A 22,385-nucleotide genomic window follows, 5' to 3' on the forward strand; every position below is an offset into this window, starting at 1 on the left:
GGGAGAGCTGTACAGTTGCTGTGACCTCAGGCACGGAATGTTATAGAAGAGAAATTTCATTCTGACTGCAGAACAGCTTTCTCTGTTACCTTGTGGGGAAAAAAAAATGTTACAGCTGGTTTTCTAGGCGGAAGTCCAATTTAACTTCAATTCATGCCTTCAAAGTATATCAGGTATTGCTAATTTATAATTTAGAAATCAACCTAGACTTGCTTTAAGATATTTACATAAGATGCCTTTTAAAATTTAGTTTACAGCATTGATACAAGTAAAACCCTTCTTTTTTTTTAATAAAATAATAGATAAGTATATATAAAAAAGTTACTATTAAGAAACGCAACAACCACTGTTAATAAAACAAATGCCAGAACCTGACTTTGATGAAAGTGATGAGTCTTTTTCGTATTTTGTGATTTACTGAGAGCTGCGTGTGCATGGGTTGGAAATGAAAAACAAATTTCTGGCCCTCAGAAAGGATTGGCTAATGTGCAGAAAGTCATGCTCACTGTTTTTTGGGGATCTAAAGTGGCAAATGAACCTGCCCCTTTTAGTTAAGTTTTAGGACTCTGGATGGAATTAGGTCACTGCCTGAGTACGCTGAGGTAGATGCCCAGCTTTCGGCATTGGCAATGGCTTGAGTATTTTGTATATTTCATTGTTGATTACTTAAACATATATGCATGTTGAAATACCGAGAAATTATTTTCTGTTTTAAAAACACATATTGTTTCTTTTAGCCTATTGCAACAACTCCACCACATCGTGGCTGGAAGGAGGAATCCTTAAGCCGCAGCAGCAGCGAAACCCAGGCGTCAGTTACCAGTGGGATCTCCCTAGGAGAAGCAATACGTCAGAAAACTGCCGTTAATTGGGTATTTGTACTGTCTTTTGTTTTGGTTGTGGTGGAAGGTTAATTATGTGATTGAAAATAATACGAAATGCTTTATCTGTATAATTTAGACCTCCACCATCCTTCCCCTGTAAAGGTCTGTGTTTCTGTATCTTGGAATTGCAGAAAAATAGGACTGTTGTGAACTCTGACAAGTCATCTAGCCTAGTCTTGATCCAAGTGCTACAAACCTTTTTGACATTTATCATTCAAAACTGAATCCCCAGTAGTTTAGTGATTTTTTTTTTCCCCTTTTTTTTCCCCTCCCCTTTCCCCCCTCTTCTGTTTTCTGATTATAAAGCTGGTATATTTTCCAGTGTAATGTTTTCTTCTTTGCAACAGTATCTTTGATCTGTATTCAGTTTGTAATTTGCTATAATCCTGGTCCTTCTACTGCCTCTTAAATTGTCAGATCTGTCTGCCTCAAAATAGCCCATTTACCTGTTAGCACAGAGCCATGCTTCAGTTCGTGTGGAATCTGACTACTTTTAGACCTTAGTTTTAATGATGTCTTCCATATGTGATGAAGAAGTGCGCTCACATCGTGATACGGTCACAGTAGTTCTGTCTGATGGACATGCTGCCAAACATTTAATTACTCGGAGAATTGCGTAAGATCACAGGTGTTTTGAAAAGATTGAGTTGATCAAAAATTTTATTTCCAAATGATTATAAGAATCTTGTGCAAAAATTATGGTTCGTATAGCAAAATTCTGATCTGAAAAGTAGCTTTTAATACCTTAGTAGTGTTTCAAAAGGTAGAAGAGCTTGCAGCTACTAAGTAGGGATAGTACTGTACTTCTGCCAATTCACTGGAACACTTTCTCGCTTATATTAACATGTATGTAATTATAAGTTAGATGTGCTGATGATAGTGGTTTGCCTTATAAATGATTTATATTCTTAATTCTCTGCACTGAAGACTGGTCTGTGCCTTTTCTATAATTAAAATTTATCTGTTTAATTACTTCCCCAGTAATCCCAGTGCAAATTCTTTAATGAATTACTTCAACTAAAGATGCTCCTTTCCATTTGAACATGAACTGAAAGTCTTTTTCTTAAAATATACCAAAGAGTTGGCTAGGATTCGCAGGCATTATCTGTGGGAACTCAGAATTTCTGTAACTAGAAACTTTCTTTAAAGACAAATCAGAAACTGTTCTGCTTGTTACTCCCCAGCTGTACAAGGCAAACCATCTTTACTACGCAGTGTCAGGAGCTGTATTGGCCCAGCATCCTACTGAAGCATTTCTCCTTATCAAGATTTTTCTTTCTAAGTGAGAGATTTCATGCTGGTTTGGAAAAAGTCTTCTGCAGTGGTAGGATTTGGAGGTGGAGCTCAGTTTCAGACAAGTGATGGAAGGCTGGTGATCAGATAGTGAGCGATGACAACTTAGGCAGTAGTGAGAACTGACCGGGGACTTCAGCAGTTCATAGTGCATCATAATTCTTTTACATAAAACAACCCTGAGTATTCATATAGAAAATACAATTTAGAAGGAATAACTCCATTATTTCACAACTTAGTCTTTATTTCCTTTGGAAATATGTCTTATAAAACTTTCTTGATGCTTGAGCGCTTTTTTCCTCCCCACCTGTTCTTAGGGAATCGAGTCATGGTATCAACTTCCACCAGAAGTGGATGCCAGCCATTTAACTGCTGCCTCGGAGACGAAGCTTGGCCTGACTTGTGATAGAAACGACCTGACAGAGTTCCCTACGCTGGAGGAAGGAGTGTTGCCTTCAGCAGAAGCATCTGGAAGGCAGTTTCCTGGAGATACAGCACATGGCTCAGTGCTGGGTATGTTCAAAGTTGCCTTTTGTTTAACTGCTAAACAATTAGCATTTTACTTTTCCTTTTAAATCAATCCCTAACCTGGATTTGACTTCTTTTAGTGAGAACTGGTGTTTGCATAACACATTCTGTGTAATTTTGTTGTCAAAGCCCATCTTCAAAATGAGATAGAGGGTTTGTGTACCTTCCCTGGATCTTTTAACATGTGAACTGATTATCTTCAGTCTCGGGTCTTGACCAAAGACCAAAACCGTGGTCTTGTTTTTCTTTAGAATTAATAGTAAACCTGAGTAAAGTTAGAAGTTTTGGGGGCTCTGTCTAGGTGAGGTGGTAGTTCTCTGTGTCCTTAAAATCTGTAGTAATTTGTTAGTCAAAAATCTTTGTTCATTTCAAAATAGTAGATATAATATTGAAGTAGATAGAATTGTATTGATAACGTGAAAAACAGATAAGAGTGCGTGCATGCTTGCACCCTGTTCTCATGTATTCACACTACTGTGTACTGCTTTTATTTTTCACTGCTTCGTATACAATTTCTTTACAGCCAAGGTAATCTCCAAATACAGTATTAAAAGGTTTTCAATAGCCCTTTACAAAAGTGTCTTATAAGTGTTACTGCTCTTTAATTAATCATATATGTATTCCTTTTTAGATAAGAGGGAAAACTGAGGAATTATAGCTAGAAGTACTGTATTACTGCAAGATTTAACTCAAACTATCCAGATAAAGGGATTTGCTTCTGTAGGAAGTTAGCATAACAAAGACTGCATGGAAGGGGAAGGTGGTAATTGTTTACAAACTGTCTAAGTAAGTTGATGTTTACCCACTTTCACTGTTGCACTCGCAAGCACCAACTGTTTTTTGTTTTTGTTTTTTCCCAAATGTCGAGTCCTGGGGTGGTGCTTTGCTGTAGTCTGCCCTCCTGTTGGGCTAACAGAAAAAGGAGCTGCGTGTATCAAATGCAGCAGCCTTGTGTCATCCTCCTGTTATCGGAGCGCAGGACCTTCTGCTAATGAGTCCTCTCTTCTGGTGCTTAAACATGAGTTTATACACACCTTCTTACTTCATTCGTACCAATATTAATATCTGTTACAAATCCTTGCATTTCTTTGGGTTTGGATAACACCCATATTGGAATGTAGCACATTAATATGGATATTGATTCTTTCCAATATATTGGTCATCTGGGCCTCAGAATGCTTTTTCAGTTGGTGTGCTATCTTCAATATTGTTAATCATAGTGCTAAGAGGTGACACCAACGCACTTCACACAGGTTGTATTACAAACGTTATCATTAACAATGCAATTTGAAATACGAAAAAAACTGTGGGGTGTTAAAAAACTAATTGTAATACAGCTGTGAGCATCCTTTAAGTATAATACACCAGTGGTGAATAGTTAGGGTTTCTCCATCACTTAATTGTAATAGCTGTTGGTTTTCTAACATAATATGGTGGTTTCTAACATAATATGGTGGGAAACGTGGTGTTTCCTCGTACTTTACCTTCTTGTTCTACTTACTGTGGTTCACCAGTAAGTTTGTTCCAGCCATGCTAATCCCAGTGTAGCACTCTTCCACATTATAATTCTGATTAGCTAATGCATGATATGGGTGGACACTATATATGTTATATACAGGAAGGATGTTACTGTTGTTCCACATGGGGTTCAGTTTTCCGATGTGATCCGCACCAGGCTGGATACAGGGAAAGAACACACATGCAGCTGTTTCCAGTATCATAGGTGAGAGAAACATTAACTGCTAACTGGTAGTTGCATGCAAGTAGTTGTTGCTGCATTCACGTGCAGCATTCTTCAGGCTGTATTCATGTAGGACAGATTAATTTGTTATAATTCCCTTTTTCATAACACATTTTTAGCTCTATATGCATCGAGCTCTCGCTTTAGGTATCCAAAGTGACTGATGGATTATTTTCAGTAAAGCTAGTGGGGTTTGTGCATCTATTATTTGGCAGTCATCTCTATTTTTGACAGAAAATATCCTGGGTTTTAGTTCTCCTAATTACATGGCTGTATTCTCTTCCACACCTGGAATTTACACCGATCTAGACACTTTTTTTGTTTTTTCGCTGTCCCATGCGCCCTCCCCCCCAATGACTGTTCAGATTATTTATATTTTTGTGGCAATAAACCACTACTTATGGTGTTTAATATTCTATTAGTAGTCCTTATTGCTACCACTTGCATTGGGGTGCAATTTCTATTACTGCCAGTAATATTTTCCAGTTCTGACACCTCCACTTTCAAAAAGCGAAGCGTTTCTATTGCTTCCTTTCACATTTAATCATCACAGTTTAGTTAAAGATCAGTTTGAGAAGTTGCAAGATTTAATATTTCACCTTTATCTGTTCTTAGTTACATTAATTTTCATCCATGTGGAGTCAGAGTATTCTGGACAATTCTGGTGGTATAATTTTTAGTCCACTGGTAGTAGTACATCTTTGAAAAAGAAAACTTCTCTTTATAACACAGCATTATTCTCTGTATCTTAAGAGACACAAACCATATTCCTGATTTGTTGTAATAATTTCTAGTAATCCTCAAAATGGTAGAAACAGACGCTCACTTTTTTCACTCATGGCTATTAATCATAGGAAACACATCTGTCCCCAACAAGATAAACTTGTTTCTCTTGGAAATAAAGCCAACTTTTATCAGATCCATTTTTCTTTCTTACCTTTATTTGCTCGTATTTTCTTCTTCTTTTTTAACTTAAAGCTTCAGCAATTGATTTTTGTACGTGCGCATTTAATGAAACCAAAACCAGCAGAAGCAGAACTAAGTAATGCATAGTTAACAGTACTCATACAGCTGAAGTGGTTTCCTCTCTCTCCTCTGCTATCTATGGAAGACAAAGTTAGCCAAGACTGTTATCGATAGCTCTTTTAGTTACCCGAGCTAGAACATTTTCCTTGCTTGCCTTACTTCAGTTGCGTTATTTTCATTTATTTTATTTCTGCTTCCTTATGCATCCAAGTTACTATCCTAAACAACTGTTCACCAGACCCCCCGACATGATTGTTATCCATTGGTTCCACTCTTAAATTAGCAGTTTTTGCGTTTAGGAACAGACTGCCCAGGGAAGCGGTACAGTCACGGTCCCTGGAAGTACTCAAAAAACATGTGGATGTGATGCTTGGGGCCGTGGTTTAGAGGTGGACCAGGCAGTTGGGTTAACAGGTTGGGCTCAATGATCTTGGAGGTCCTTTCCAACCTTAATGATTCTATGATTTCTGTTTTTTCTTTTCGACTCTTAAACGCTGGTTCTTACATCAAATTCAATCCTGCACCATGTGTTAACTTTTGACTTTCAAAGGTAGCTCCGTCTCAATGCCAATTGAATTGTTAATTTTTCCTGCGCAAACCTTTGTGTATGTACACTGTAACTTACTGTTATGTCATCTCTTAACTGCTTCTTACCTGCTGATAGTGCTTGTTTTTCTTCTCTACTTTTTTGATACCCCGCCTAGATTCCATTTATGCATATGCTTGCATACACTTCCTTGGAAACGCATAACTTAACAACACTGTTACTAAGCCCAAAGTGTTTCTTTTTGTACTGATATCCCTTAGAGGATCACTCTGCAAAATCCAGCGTTACCCTGCCCATTAGGTTGTATTTGTGACTCACTTTTCCAGGATGTAACTGAAATTGCTGAATAACGGTGCTTCTAAAGCTGCTTTCACTGCACCATTGGGCTACGTTTTTTCACGAACAAACATGTTGTGGGTTGACCCTGGGTGGAGGCCAGGTGCCCACCAAAGCCACTCTGTCACCGCCCTCCTCAGCTGGACAGGGGGGAGAAAATATAACTAAAAATATAACTAAAGGTTCGTGGGTCGAGAGAAGGACAGGGAGAGATCACTCGCCAATTACCGTCATGGCCAAAACAGACTTGACTTGGGGAACTTAGTTTAGTTTATTACCCATCAAATCAGAGCAGGATAATGAGAAATAAAACTAAATCTTAAAACCCCTTCCCCCACCCCTCCCTTTTTCCCGGGCCCAACTTCACTCCCAATTTTCTCTCCTTCCCAGCGGCGCAGGGGGACGGGGATTGGGGGCTGCGGTCAGTTCATCACACGCTGTCTCTGCCTCCTCAGGGGAGGACTCCTCACACTCTGCCCCTGCTCCAGCCTGGGTCCCTCCCACAGCAGACAGTCCTCCGTGAACTGCTCCAGCGTGAGTCCTTCCCGTGGGCTGCAGTTCTTCATGAACTGCTCCAGTGTGGGGCCCTTCCACAGGGTGGAGTCCTTCAGGAGCAGCCTGCTCCAGCATGGGTCCCCCGTGGGGTCACAAGTCCTGCCAGCAAACCTGCTCCAGGCTGGGCTCCTCTCTCCATGGGTCCACAGCTCCTGCCAGGAGCCTGCTCCAGCATGGGCTTCCCAGGGCGTCACAGCCTCCTTTGGGCATCCCCCTCCTCTGGTGTGGGGTCCTCCATGGGCTGCAGGTGGAGATCTGCTGCACCGTGGACCTCCATGGGCTGCAGGTGGAGATCTGCTGCACCGTGGACCTCCGTGGGCTGCAGGTGGAGATCTGCTGCACTGTGGACCTCCGTGGGCTGCAGGTGGAGATCTGCTGCACTGTGGACCTCCGTGGGCTGCAGGTGGAGATCTGCTGCACTGTGGACCTCCGTGGGCTGCAGGTGGAGATCTGCTGCACTGTGGACCTCCGTGGGCTGCAGGTGGAGATCTGCTGCACTGTGGACCTCCGTGGGCTGCAGGTGGAGATCTGCTGCACTGTGGACCTCCGTGGGCTGCAGGGGGACAGCCTGCCTCACCATGGGCTTCCCCACGGGCTGCTCTGGCGACTGGAGCACCTCCCCTCCTTCTTCACTGGCCTTGGTGTCTGCAGAGTTGTTCCTCTCACATGTTCTCACTCCTCTCTCCAGCTGCAGTTGCACAGCTGGGTTTTTTTTTTCCCCCTTCCTAAATACGTTATCCCAGAGTGCTACCGCCATCACTGATGGGCTTGGCCTTGACCAGCGGCGGGTCCATCTTGGAGCTGGTGGCATTGGCTCTGTGGGACACAAGGGAAGCTTCTAGCAGCTTCTCACAGAAGCCACCCCTGTAGCCCCCTTGCCATGCAAACACAATACAAAACAAAATTATTATAGGCAAATAACATGATTGCTTGCGGTATTTTAAAATAAACCTGCGTTGCTGCCAGTTAACTGCAAGTTCAACTTGCAATTTGCCATTCCTGTACCTGCTTGTGTAATCTTACTTGTATGTAGGTTGCTTTTTTGTTTGTTCTGAAGTTAAACAACCTTAAGGGGATGGAGTTGAAATTGCCTTGGGAATAGCCTGGCAGACATTCCTGGCAACTCCTGAGGGTGTTATGAGTTTGGCTGTTATTGTTCTCTCTTGCTCATTTTCATCCGTTTTTGTGGTTATTTTGATAATGCTTTGATCCCATCCTTTGTGAAGGAGCCTGTAAGGGGAGCGAGAACACCTCTGTCTGGTGGATCTGGATCCAGAGGTTCTGCTTCATACCGAACCCCTCTGAGGCCCAAGGCTCAGTGCCTTCCACTGTAGGTCTCACACTGATGGCTGCAACTATCCCTTGTGTCTCCTGTTATGCTTTCTTCAAAGACTGAATTTGGTTTTGGTAACTTGTGTTATCTAGGTCAAAAACTTGCTGTTTCTCTGCTTGAACCTCTTGTTTCACTTGTTCAGGGATTCTCTTGTATATGGTTCCGTGTTAACTTTACGGTGGTGAATATATATGGATTTCCGTGAAGAAAAACACGACAGAAGATGACTTCTATCTGCAAAGGCAGAATCCGGGATGAGGTTAGCTTTGCTAGACGTAATACATCTGCTGAAGGAACTTCTAAAATCCTGTGTGTGATACAAAAGCATTAAGGGAAAGCACTTTTTTTGGTTTCTTAGAAACTTCAGGTAATTTACTGGAAATCCCAAACATTTGCCAATACAGAGTTAATATGTTGCTTTTAGTCTACGCTGAACACTAAGCCCTGTCCTTGCTGCCCTGAGCCTTTCTTTTTTTTTAAGACAATGTGTTGGGAAGATGAAGTGAGATTCCATTCTAGCATAACAACACAGGCAGACAAGCTTGGTATGGCTGAATTAATTGCTGGCTGCTGTGGATTTGGAACTACTTCTGAGATGTTTTTGAAGAGGTTTTCTCCTTTATGAAATAAAAAGCACTCTTGGCTATCTCATGTTTGGGCCTACAGACAGCTTTGTAATTAAAGGCCATGTGTGCATCATAGTGTGTTGCTGTCTGGCTAGAGTTGGTTAGTATTGAATAAAACCCCATTTTTTTGTTTTGCCATGTAGGAAATTCAGGTTTAAGACAGGTATTAAAAAGTGGGAGGACATGGTAGCTTAGGCATGTTTTGTCTTTGCCTACATCCTCTGTATAGGATTGTTGTATTTAGGATATCTTATAGCATTTTGTCCACATTCTTGTGGATTGAAGAACTGGAATCCATTTCAGCAAGAAAAATTTCCTGTTGTTTGTCAAAGTTTTTATGTTTTAAATGCAGCTGGAATTAAAGAGAAAGCATAAGCCTTTTTAATATGGTACAAAGATGTACAAATTCTGTATACGTTTTATATATATTTGTTGCTTTCTAGCGAGTGTGCCAGTAGCTACAGCCTTTTTGTACACACACTTAAATTTCCAGATACGGGAGGAAAGGTGAGAGGGAACATAAGCTATAATACTAATTTATTCCTTCTTCCCTTCAAAAAGTGTTTTTAATTTCATTTAGGGAGGGGGGGAATCACAATGACAGTTGTATTGAAATTGCTCCTGCTACATTGCGGAACAGATTGCCAAAGCCAAGAAGGTTTTGTTTTTGTTTTGCCTTCCTTTTTTATCTTCCACAAATGGCAATTTGACTCTGGCATTCAGAATTGTCAGCAGGCTGTAAGATAAAGTAGCATGCCCAGCTTTGCTTGTTCAGTGAATTCAACTGTGAGGAAGCTTTTGACCTTCAGAGCGACAGCGGGAAGAATTACTGTTTTGACACAAGATGCTCGAAGAGTGTTGTACTGACGTCACTTGCTGCTTTAAGCATCAAGCACCTGCTTCTCTGCCTGCAAAACCTAGGTGATGTCTGAGTGTAATGAGCCCCTAAATCATCATAGGCATCCAAAATATGATAGCGATGATCTTTCTGCCTCCTGAAGAAAATAAGTTACTGAAAACATTACAGTTCATGTGCTGTAAGATTAGAAAATGTTCAAAAAAGCTGGAGGAGGTAGAACGTGATGTGGCTGGAGTTATATTTTGTATATGTAAAAAAATCAGTTTTGTAGCCCCAGTTAAATGTCATTTACTGAACTCCATAAGGGTGCTTTTGCAGGTCACCTCGCAGGTTGCTGCAGGGGGCAAGCTGGAAGAGAGGCTTTCCACCGAGGATGCAGCTGCAGTGAATCTCGACTATTCTCTTTCCTCCTTTTTTTTTTTTCCTGTTCCCTTTTTTCCTCACTCTCCTTTCCTGGCCTTGTCAGTCATCTGCTGCTTCAAGTCAGTGATCACCACCACAGTTCCTCCGACTGGAAACCTCTGGGGAAGGTAGGGTACTGTCAGCCTAAGGCAGATTTCTGCTACACAGCAAAACCAGAACGCTCTCTGGAGAAGTCAGGGGAGCAAGACTGCCTGAAATGGAGGCTTGTGTGAGGGCACAGCTTTGCAGTGTATTTATTTAGTCAGCTAAAGTCTGCTGCTGAAAGGGAAGATTCTGGCTTTTCTTTGTCCTGCATACTTGTTCCTGCTGCATCCCTTCTGCTAAACCCACCACGGGGATTGGTGCGATCAGACCAGCTTGTGTTCAGAGTGAAATGTAATTGGAAATGGAGATGGTTACATTTCAGCTGGATCAGAGTTCTCTTGCCCGTGCAAAAAAAGGAGGAGAAACACATCTCTGGGCTGGGCTGGGGTGGAGAGATGGGGTCTGTCCCTTCTTGCTGAGGTGCAGTCTTATTGCTTCAAGCAGAGATGGAGAACTCGTGGGCTCTCGTTCAGGACTACATGTAAGAGGCCGAGGGGGGAGGGAAGAGAGAGAATTGAAGCAAAACTTATTTGTGCTGGTAAAAAAACCTGTTGACGCCATTAATGATCTATCTAATGGCCTTGCACGTTTTGTAGAAAGCCAACTGTGTCGTATCGTGTCGATGGACTCCGAAGTGTCTTATTTGTCACCTAGGTTTGCACAGCTTCAGTGTTTCACGTTGGATTCTTGTTATGTATTATCTGAACTGAAATGCTCTTAATGACCGAATTTCTGTTCTTGCATACGTACATACAAATGTAATCAAGTCGCCCTTAATCTTCTCTTTGATTATAGTAAACAGATTTAGTTCCAGGAGGCTCTTGTGATGAGGCATGTTTCTTCAGTCTTTTAGCTGTTTGCTCTGATCCTCCGGTGGTATTGACAGATATGGAGTTATGGTCATAAGAACCTGCAAATACCATTTCAATAGTAGTTTCAGTAAAAGGTTGGAAAGAGTCGTCCTTGTTACTACTTATTCACTGTTCTTTTTATATATATGAATAATTTGCTTGCCATTTTGGAGCCAGGGTTGCACTGGCCTCTCCTGTCGGTGGTTTGTTCGTCGTGACTCCAGGTCCTCACCCGAGTTGTTGCTTTCTAAGGCAGTCCTTGGCTCTGTTGGATTTGCTGGGGTGCTTTGTTCCCACCAGCGTATGGCTGGACTTCAGTTGTGCTAAAACTTGTATCCGTTGCCACGCTGTGACGCCAGGTGACCCCGACTGCCCTGTGAGGTATGGATTGCTTGGCGGGTAGCCGCCTCATCTGCGTGCCTTCTCCGTGAGCGCTTAGGGGTTTCTGACGTTTCGAACAGAGCAGGGGCAAGAACGGCTCTTGAAGGGACTGACGAGATACACACCCGTGCAGCGAGGGCTTCCTGTTTATAATTCTGCTTGGAGAACGGCAAATCATTTCTCGTCTGTTTGAGTGCTGGGTTGACTTTCTTCATACAAATGTTGAGTGGTACTTATATTTTTGTTGATATAATATATCTAAAGCATTGATTTATCAGCTGATGTTGTGACTTATGTTGTGTGTGTGCGCATATATATGTGTATATGCACGTTTATTTTATCAATACATGTGTGGATCCATTAAAATTGTTTGGCAAGATCAATTTTTGACAGCACTTTACAGCTTTTTTCCCAATTATTTTTGGTTCCCTCCCTCAATCTTTTTTGTTTCTTCATTTACAAAGACAGCACACCCAGTCTTTATTGTGTGGAAAAGCTTTTTCTTTAATCGCTCCTGATTTTCAGTTTAGCTTGAAAACACATTTTCATTCAAAGTGAAGAAGTTAAGCTGAAAATCAGGAAAGCTTATTTGCCTTTTCTATTGTATGAATAAAAATGAGATGCCAGTTCTGAAAACATGAAGTGTATGATGATGTGAGATGACAAGGCTAATTCAGTAATTGCAATTACTATTGCCTTTGTTCAATAATATAATTTTAAATGTAAAACAAGATTTGGGAGGAAAAAAAAGTACATCTAACACAGCTAAGATAGTTTAGATTCCAACTTGCTTAATATTTCTTAAAATATGTGTTTTTGAATCATTAATGCAATTCTGTGTCCAAACTAACTATGGTTAATCTGCTCAGTATTTTCAAGGATAACAACAAAAAATTGTTTGAGTAAATGTACACTAAACAGAGTAAATGAGTAAATGCGTTGTAAGTAATGTCTACTCCCAGTTAGTGGCTGGGAATAAGGAATCCAATGTGCAAGCTCGATGTCGTTCTAAGTCAGTATCAGCCCCTGAAAACAAACCCCTTTGTTTTCAGTAAAGAACATTTTAAATAAATGCTAAGGAGATTACAGTGAATTAGATCAGTCTCCTGTTCCATGATTTTAAATCATGATTCAAATGGTGATTAAAATCACACAAGTACCAATCAGTCTGGTACATTAGAGCGCAATCTTGGTTGTGCCCTGTAACATAACAGAGCCCTGAGGCGCCGTTGTATTATAAATGAGACACCCCTGACCTTGTTCCTTATTTTCTTGGCTCCTGCTCCCTCTGTGCCGATGCTGCCATTTTCTCCTCTACTTCTTCTACACTTCCATGTGTGTTATAATGATTTCTTCATCCAGCTTTCAACAGACGCTTACCAGTCTACGATGGAGCCTCTTCTGAATGCCTCCTCTTGTCAAGTTGCTCAGGAGTAGCTATTCATGCCTGTTTTTCGAAGATACATATCATTTCCTTTCCTATAAACTTCCAAAAAAACAGGTGGCTTTTTTTACTTTTCATTCATGTTTGGTATTGCAAATAGTTAAGACGAAAGTGAAATGGAGTGGTGACTAGTGCAATGCATTTATCTAATAAAGTAACGAGGAGAGTTTAGCTTTAAAGAGGTACTGGGTGCTAGAAAAACAAAGACTCCCCACTTAAGTTGCTGTAGCGTGTTTGTGCCATCTGTACTACAGATGCTAACGTATCAATCTGGCTTCCTCTAGGAGACATTAGGCTGGCCATGTGGTGGAGACAGCTGCTGAGATAGAAGGGAATCTTTGAAACTATACGGCAATCATATTACTAATTTTCTAGCTGCTGATGGGGTGGGAGTAGGGGGCATCCAAATTTTGAGCCAGCTTTGCCGGGTGATGTAGAATTATTTCTATCCATATAATTATCCTCTCACTACATAGAGTTCTAAAGCAATTAAAAAAATGGTAATTGGAAGTATTAAATTAAAAATGAATCAGAAAGGGCATCTTGTGGTTGGCTGTCACTCATCAAGTGATGCAATACAGGCTGTAGAAAGCCTCAGGATAAAGCTGACGTAATGTAAACGTGATTCTTTCTATGTAACGGTCATCTTATCCGATGTGGTTATGCTGCTGTTAAGGGATGCAGAGTAGAGCTTGTCTGAGATGGCTGAAAACTAATGAACCTAAATTAAATGACTGTGAATTCTCGTTCTGAAAGTCATACTCTTGACGACAAATAGCTTTTTTTGCTTTAAAAAAGAACTTACTTATCAAAGTTTTGGAAGTAATTTTTTTGCATCCATCAAAACGTGTATGTAGTCATTGACACTTATCAGATACCAGCTTATAGTTGTTTTTATTCTTGTGGTATAAAACATTTCCAGTTGTTTTTGTAAGCAGGCAACTGAAAAAAAGAAGTGCTAACTATCTCAAAGAACAGAGAAATATATGGTAGAAACTAAAATTTATTGCTATAGTAGCAGACAGTGGTACTAGTAGAATTGCGATGACTAAGTTTTATTATTACTTGTATCTTGAAACCCTAAAGCAAAAAACCTATGCGGCCTTTGCTGTAATCAAAATTTATGGAAAAATGGAGACTGGGAAGGGCATCACTGGGGATTCTTGGTTTTTAAAGAAGTACGTGGTGCTCTGAGTAGAAGCCCTGTGGACGTTCTCCGACGTGTACAGACTGCACGGAAATCACGAGGGGAGGTGCTGACGAGTGAGTAGAAAAGGATCGGGATGTGCGCAAAAAGAAGTTTAAGGCTAAGAGGGTACGTTAGAGATGTCAGTGTCGTGTAGCATTTTGAGGTTGATGAGAAGAAACTTGAATTTGATACGTGATAAGAAAGCTGAATTTAATACATGAGGGAACATGCTTCAGCAGAGGATTTAACTGATGGGATTACCTCACTTTCACTGCAGTTGGCATGTTTTTGAATTTTGAAGGCTATATTAGTTGGCAGAGCAGTTTAAAGAGGGATTGCCTGACAAGCTTTTATTACTGTTATTGTTATTTTTAACAGATATTCAGGACAGTCGATTCTCTCCCTGCCTTCCACTGCTGATGTATTCAACACCAGGCCAAAGATTTGCAGATGAGACACTTCTCCAGCAATCAGAAATGGGTTTTATTCCCTTAAGGTAGGATACAGTTACCTGGTGTCACGACAGAACGCAAACCTTTTTTCCTGAGTGACCGTGAATTGTCCTACATTTGATAATTAAATAATTACAGTTTTACGGTCACAGAAATAAGACAAAGGTGTGGTTTACTCTTTGTTTGTTTTGTATAGAGAGAAGGCATTGTCAGAGTTCTACTCATCTTTTTATTTTGCCTTCAAAAGAGCTTGAACAAGGGAAAACCAGAACAAGCCTCTTCTGAACTTGTCATCCTTAATGTACCTGAAGAAAATGGAGAAAATGTGGAACTCCACCCTCTCAGACATCGTTTTAGCTTTCTTAGACTCTGAGATAAACTTCAAGAAATTTTGGGGACAAAAATCAGATACGACTTGTATTTACAGTAATAAATACATGCATACATATACATGTAATAATATTGTGGTTTGTATATACTGGAGTAATAGATGTTATGTGTAATTTAAAATACATATTTTTATGTAAAGTATGAATATGTAAAGAAATAGCTGTTTCAGTAAAAGTCCTTGTCCAAGCCTTCATTTCAAGATGGGACAAATGATTCCTTTTGTACAAAGAAGGCAAGAAATCCTCTGCCCTGTATTAAAAAGAGGAAAAAAAGCAAGTGTGCGTGTAAACACACGTATTTACAGTGTCATTGATGTTTAGGCTTCGTTGCACTTTTTTTGGTGTGACAGGATACAGGTTTGTTTGCTCATGTGATACACTGTGACTTCACTTTGTGAATCGGAACTTAGTTCCACCAGAGCCGGTGATCTGCTTGCATGGAGTAGTATTAATTGGGGTTTGATGATCATTTTCATATAAAATAACTTAATTCAAAATCCACAACAAAAATATTAGAAGTTTATAGGAATTTCTTGCTGGTGGTCATCTGAGACCTGGGTTATTTTATATCCTTTAAAGAAATAATATAATGAAACTGAAGTAGGTGATTTATATTAAAAAAAAAATCACACACAAATTTATACATGTGTGTAAGCAACTCCTATATTTTATTTAACTAATAAACATCCTGTTAGTAAAAAATACTTCAGTCCTAAATAGGTTTAAAAATATTGGCATACTAAGTAGCAACTAATATTATTTTCAACCTTTATTTTATAGGGCAGTAGGGCTTTTTGATATTGTTTTACAGTTCTTCACATGTTGGCCTGGTTAGGGGATGTATTTATGTGTATGTTGCTAAACCCCAGTTAGTTGTTTGAGTGAGGTTCTACTTCTGCCTCTTATTAAAGCAGAGAATATGGATGTTGGAATAGAAAACAGAAATTCACTTACTTCTCTTGCCTCTTGTAGAGGAGTCCCTGATGTTTCTGGTGTGTCTGAGGAGCGTTCAGAGCCTTCGCACACTCGTGAAGCTGGGTCACTGACGGACGTGGAATCTCCCTCTGCTGCGCCCAGCGACTGCTTCGCTCTGTCCCAGCATCCTCTCCCGTTCAGTTGTGTGGAACCTCGTGATGCCAGTTGGAGTGGTTGTTTGTCTCAGCAGACCTCTTTTTCTGGACAACTACTTGTGAACAAGGAGGCAAATGAAGACTGTAAAAATGATACTAATGGGAAGGCATTGATTCCTCAAACAAGTGACAATTTGGCAAACTCCACTTCAGAGGTGATGCTAACCGAGGCAAAAAGACTGAACCAAATGGACGCTTCTCACGCAAAGCAGACCTGTAGTACATCTGTAAAAGATGAACCTGTCTCCCGCGACAGCAACATACCAGCTACTGTTTTTGAGCTTTCGGAGAAAGAAAAAGGGTTACTGAGGCACGATGAGTTCCCATCTTCAGAAAACTCCTCTTGTAAAACAGCACTGACTAAGAACTCAGAAAAAAGGGAAAGAGAGATGCAAAAGGAAAAGGTAAAAATGGCTGAGAGTGAGTCAGAAGGGTGCATGAGGCAGCTGGAGAAGCTGGAAAAAGAAAACGTCCCTGAGCTTGATTTGTCAAATAATTTATCTGATGATTCGAGGAAAGACAATTGTAAAAATTCAAATGCACAAGATGTTTTTTCTGCAAAGACTTCTGAAACAGGTGAAGGAATGTCGAAGGAACATGGAGTGGATTTACATGGCTCTGAAAGCTTGAAGGTCGTGGCTGTTGCTGCGGAACTCCAGGGAGCTTTCCTAGATCATCGGTGGAAACAACTGTCTCCTGCAGTGAGATTTGAGAAGGAGGAGTTTATCCCTACGGTGACAAGCACCAGCGATTGTGCACCTCAACAGCTAGTTGTGACTGACGTGGAATCTCCTTCTTCATGCAGTGTGAATGCCCCAGTGGAAGGAGAACCTGGAGTAAGCAGGAGTGAGTTAACTGTTTCAGATTTTTCCATAGAAAGGGGACATAAAGTTACAGGCATTTCCCCTTCCTTTAATCTTGTGGGTGATGGCTCATTCTCTGTACACTTTGCTCATCCAAGCTATCAGTCTACTCCAGGGATACTTCTAAAGAAAAATGTGAAGGCAGGAGAACTTGGTGTCCTTGTGATCAAATCGAATATTCAGGCTTCTCCTTCAGGCTTAAATGAAGAAACTTCAGGGAACTCATCTACCAGTACACCTGTATCTGTTGAGAAGCAGCAGTCACTCCAATGTGCTCAGAAAGAAAACAACGAACATTTTGAGTTCTTAAAATTGAAATATCCCCACACTGGAAGAATTCAGTCTCTCCCATCGCTTAGTTTCATGGAGAAGGTAGGGGCTTGGGATGTGAGCCAGCCAGAGGAGGTTTCCGAGCCAGTGACTTCGTGTGACCCAGGTGGAGTTTCTCCTAGAAGAAGAGCCTACAGTGCGATTGCCAGTTCTTCAAACAATATTTTGTCAATACAAAAAAGCGGTAGAGACCCCAAAGATTATGTTGCTACTTCCTCTAGAGAGACAGGTTCCCTGGGAAGTTTGCATTTTCATAATGAAAACTTACTGGTTGTCCACCCTCTTACTAGATCTCAGTCTGACAACGCAGTAAATGTTTCCAGTAGGAACATGGCCTTGGTTGAAGTTATTCCGCCAGCAAACTCAACAGAGGCACTGCAGCCTCTAGAAGAAAAAAGTAATGTTTTAGGAGTGCCTGAAAATAGTTTAGGAGGCTCCGTGATACACCAGTTTGCAGGTGAGATTGTTTCTGAATCTAGTGGTGAAGATGCAGAAAGTAATAGCACAGGACAAAGTTCAGACCCAAATATTTTTCTTCCCGGTGAAGAAGCTGCTCAGCTCCTTGGAGAGGATGGAGACTCTCCAACTGATGACCAGAAGAATCGTGATGCTCTTGAAAATCAGAGCCAGTCTCACAACCTAGATATTCCTGCTGGCCACGGCAGCCTGGACAATTATGGTGATGTTTCCCCAGATAGTTTGAATCTTCCTGTTAGTTCTGGGGAAAGCAGCCAGGGGAGCTTGGGCTCTGCAGGGTGCTCTTCGGTGGTTTGCGGACACTTCTTCACCAGTGCAAAAGATGATAACTTCATCCCCATTGGAGCAACTTCTTTGGAAACTCCAGTGAAAGAAGAGCTTAATATTGAAGAAAGGATCCCAGTAAGTTAGTTTCTAACACAAATTTGTAACTCTTCTTTACCTTTTGATTATGAAGAGAACAGAGTGCACTTGGCTGTCACAGAGCGAGTAGGACAGAAGTGCAGAAGGTATGACAGGAACGAGACACTAGCATGCTTATAGTTATTTTCCAATATCCAGTCGTGTTGGGAACCTGTCATGCGATAGTTATTCTTCTAGAAATACTAACAAATGTGTGTTTTATGCAAGCTTAAAAAAATCTTAAAGGACCCTTTATACCTGATTCTAATTTTAAACTCTGGTTTCAGAGTTGTCCCATTTTTTTCCCACTGTTCTTTTAGGAGACTCTGGTAGGGTCTGCCTCGCTACAGGCTAAATGAAATGGTTTTACACTGGTCTGTGCTACTGGTGAATTTCATCCGTTGTATTAGTTCAGCTTATCTTAAATACAGAGGTGGAATTAAAAACTTTTAGGTAATATTTAACAGGGGCAAAGAAAGCGTTGGATATGGGAAAGATTTTTAGTATAGTATCATGGTACTAGGATACAACAGAAATGTAAAGATTGGTGGCTGATGGTGGTGGAACATAAAAGACAAGAACAGGACATAGTGATAAAAAGTGAAATCTCTCTGATAAAAGACTTGTAAATAAATTGCTTATAGCTCTTTTAGCAGAGCATTGATAAGCCATTTCTGATCTTCCAGATTCTTTCAAAAGATCAGGTTATAATTATCCAAACATGAGGCTGAGGCTGAACTGCTGACTAAGGAAATGCTAGGCTGCAGAAGAGGGAGATGAACTTCACACACCCACGGATCTGCAATAATAGCAAAACCAACACAGAACTCCTTGGCAAATCAAATTGCTTTTTTTTCTATAAATACTCTTTTTGCTTGTTCACTTTGTTCCCGTATCTAAGGCATAAATTCTTGATTCTTTGTGTATTGCTCATAAAGGATTTTTGAAGCCTCTGCATACCTTTCCTCCCTTATATCTTATTTGGCTGATGCAGATTTCTTTCTTCCCTTCCCCATTTTGGGATGGTTGGTGAGAATGGGGGGCAGATTGTGGCAACCATGTTAACTATACTAATAGCTGTTGAGTGCTAGAGAAAATTAAATGCAGATTTATGTTAATGACAAACATGTAATTATCATCTGAGTAAGTGGCTGTTCCTCTCACAAGATGACTCCTATAATCATTAGGTCTTTGGAACTGTGTTTTAGAAGCGCTCTTCTCTGAGTTGTCTCTGCAAATACATGTTGAAACAAATATAAATATTGTAGGGAGGATATTTTAAATGAAATTCATGAGATACAAAGGTTGTCTGTTGCCTCCTTTTTTAATGACTATAATTAGGCATGTTCTCCAGCCCTAGTTTTGAGGAATTCCGTTCTCATAAATCACTGACAAGGTAAAGGAGATTAGGTCACATATATGGCTATTAATATGTAGGTTTATAATAAAATCGTAGGAAGTAGAGTTGGCTAAGATGTATAAGATAATTTATTTATTTTGTTGGCTAGTTTAGGACATAGCATAGATGAGTTGAAATTAACTTGGCCCTACAGGTGATTAAGTCAAGGCAAATTTTGGTTTTTTTTCTTTCTACATGTAATATCTGTATGTAAACTTAGGTGCTCTGTTAAAAGGGAAGAAATTACTTTCTCAGGAGATCCTAGACTGCCTTTGGTAGGCTCTCAGCTCCATGAGACTCCTCCAGCTTTCAAAATGTATTAATACAGGGAATGATGCTGTGCGTGTCTGAACTGACAGTCTCCGGGAGTTGCACGGAGAGAGTTGGTTTCATCCTCATTACATTTTTCTCTAGTATATTGCGGAGTTTTAGGTTTTGAGTATGATTTTCATTTGGTTTCTGTAAACTAACTTTTGTTTAATGTTAATGAAGTTATACTTGGATAGCAGTTGTTATATATATGTGTGGTATACAAATAGTGCTTGTGTGTATTTGTTCTGCACGTGTGGAAAACGGAAAGACATACATTTTACGCTGTCTTCACTAAGAAGGTTTTATTGCTTTAGCTGCTTTAGTAAAACTGTCTTGGTTGTAAGCTGCTCTAAGTCTTGGTTGTACATAGAATTTGTACACTTGAGTATCCTGCGTTTAATAGACTTAAACTAGTGCAGTAGGTTGTACCCAGGAATGGTTTCATAGCCAGGGAGTTTTTGAGGTACTGCTGAAATCTGTTCATTGCAGGCTAGGTGAGTAGGTGGGCAGTTATGTACCAGACTACCTGTGTTTCTTCATAAAACCATCATCAGCAGAAGGTGATTCTACCCCTTGGCCAGCACAGGTTTATTCCCTGCAGCAATGTCACAAAACCTGTTTCATGATGTTTTTTAACCATCTTTGAGGGGCTGAAAAAGGGTTCCCAACTATTTGCCTTGAAGACTAGCCCATATTGAACTTGTCCTTAAGAGTGAGGAACTTTCCTGCTGCCTAGCTTGAATTTCAAAGTCTGATAATGTTTTCTGTGCAGCAGTCATTTGGGGAGGAAAAACGTTTTTAAACCAAACCTTTGTGTTGTCCTTCTAGCCCACAAATATCATTTTAAACAGGTGAGGTTGAAGCTTACCAGACTCCTCTGACTTCTTCTTCTTCTACAGAGCATGCATTTGAGTAAAAAGACTATAAGCAGTCGGCTCTTGCCACAAGAACAAGATATGTGGCCTCTTCTTTGCTGACCTTTTCCATCGTTTCTGGATCCTGTGGAAAGGGCTGGGCACTGGTTTGGTGGCAGCAGGCTACTGCCTGTTGCTATCTTTGGCACGGGATGAAGGAAAGGTCAGGAAAGCAGCAGGAAAAAAACCTGTTGGTGAGCGCAAGCACAAGCCTTCACCACCAGAACAGTTCTTGCAACTTATTTCTGAATTGCTGCCAAACATATATCGATGAGGAGTAGATTGCAGGATATGTCAGTTGTTCTGCTGGGCTGCACGTGGCTTGTGAGGTGCCCGTTACGTAGGCCTAGTCATACTAGGTAGAAAAAAGGCTTGTCACTCATGGTCCAAAGAATAGAATAAGCTGGAGATGATGTCTCATATGTGACTGCTTTAGTGTTTTGGGTGAACTGTTAGTGCGAGTTGAACATGACTGAGCCTTAAGATGCTTTAAAGCAAGTTGTTTGCGTTTAAGATGACACAGAAAACGTGTGCAACTTCAGAATGCATTGACATTCTGTAAGAGTGCCATATGTGTTACTTATTTCTTCTTTTGCCAGATATATCTTCGCAATCTTGGCATCGATCAGTCACCTGGAACTATACTGACGCCGTTTGTACCCCGGGGACCGATCAGGGAAGTCGAATTTTCCCCTTCAGAGCTTAGAACGCTGAAGGAGTCCACTGACACGCTGACGAGGACTGCTCCACAGCCGCAAGGTATGGGGAAGGAAGACCTTGTGTTGGGCAAGCCTTAGAAAACACAGAACTTCAGACTCACCTGTGAGGTTGCTCTTGGCCTGGTAGTGTCAAGTGCGTTTCGTCTCGTGTGATGCTCTGTTTCATTCATATAAGTTGATCTTCTCCCATCTGAAATGTGAGATATTTGGCATTGGAAAAGTAAGCCTTAAAACCGATGAAAACATGCCTTCTCACTAAGGAGTCGTGGCTATGTGGCATCTTTTAGCCAGTGCAGTGGCATTTTATCTTTTTTTCTTTATTTGTCTTTTTACAAGCGTTCTTAGGAAGGCAATGTTTTGTATCTGAAGATTAAAGAAATGTTACCAGACTTTTTCTTCCTGTGAGAGAAATTAGTCTTGGTTTCTTTTTCTGTCTGAGACTTCTTGGTGTGTTCAGTGTGACAAAAAGTCACACGCATTTTATAACTGACCAGATCAGTGCATAAATCCATGCATCTCAATATAAAAAAAATCGATGTGACCTTAACAAGTGTTGAGTCATTTCTGTATGAAGAAGAGAGCGTGCTCAGTTAGGGTTAAGATGTTCCTCAGTGGCATGCCCATGTAGTATGTCATTAAATGTGAAAAATGTGCATTACAACTACTTCAATTGTGTATTTTCCTGAGCATACTCTGTTTCGGCATTTGCATCTTGCACCCAGTGGGGAAGAGCCGATCTGAAGGCTTTTCACAACAAGTACCTGCCTAACCCTTTGAATATCTGTGACTTCAAGAATCCTGCCCTGACCTGTCTTTCTAACCAGAAGTGATTCAACGCGTCTCTTCTTACGCCTGTTGGGCTTGCTTATTTTCTGTTATTATTTTTCCCTTCTTTAAG

The 22,385-nt window shown here is 40.7% G+C and overlaps 1 protein-coding gene across 7 annotated transcripts in view; it reads left to right on the forward strand.

The window, feature by feature from the left end:
* The window catches only part of ALMS1 (ALMS1 centrosome and basal body associated protein), a 78,531-nt gene that overhangs the window by 12,739 nt on the left and 43,407 nt on the right, over positions 1-22,385 (forward strand). For all 7 annotated transcript variants that reach the window (XM_087737273.1, XM_087737269.1, XM_087737271.1 and 4 more), the window contains exons 2-6: positions 738-872; positions 2,495-2,690; positions 14,479-14,596; positions 15,914-18,143; positions 21,368-21,527. In XM_087737273.1, coding sequence (XP_087593399.1) covers positions 738-872; positions 2,495-2,690; positions 14,479-14,596; positions 15,914-18,143; positions 21,368-21,527 — 2,839 coding nt within the window. The remainder of the gene's footprint in view (positions 1-737; positions 873-2,494; positions 2,691-14,478; positions 14,597-15,913; positions 18,144-21,367; positions 21,528-22,385) is intronic.

This window comes from Nipponia nippon, unplaced genomic scaffold (genome assembly GCF_047370975.1).
Source record: "Nipponia nippon isolate SJK-2023a ecotype South Korea unplaced genomic scaffold, ASM4737097v1 scaffold_6, whole genome shotgun sequence".
NCBI lineage: Eukaryota > Metazoa > Chordata > Aves > Pelecaniformes > Threskiornithidae > Nipponia > Nipponia nippon.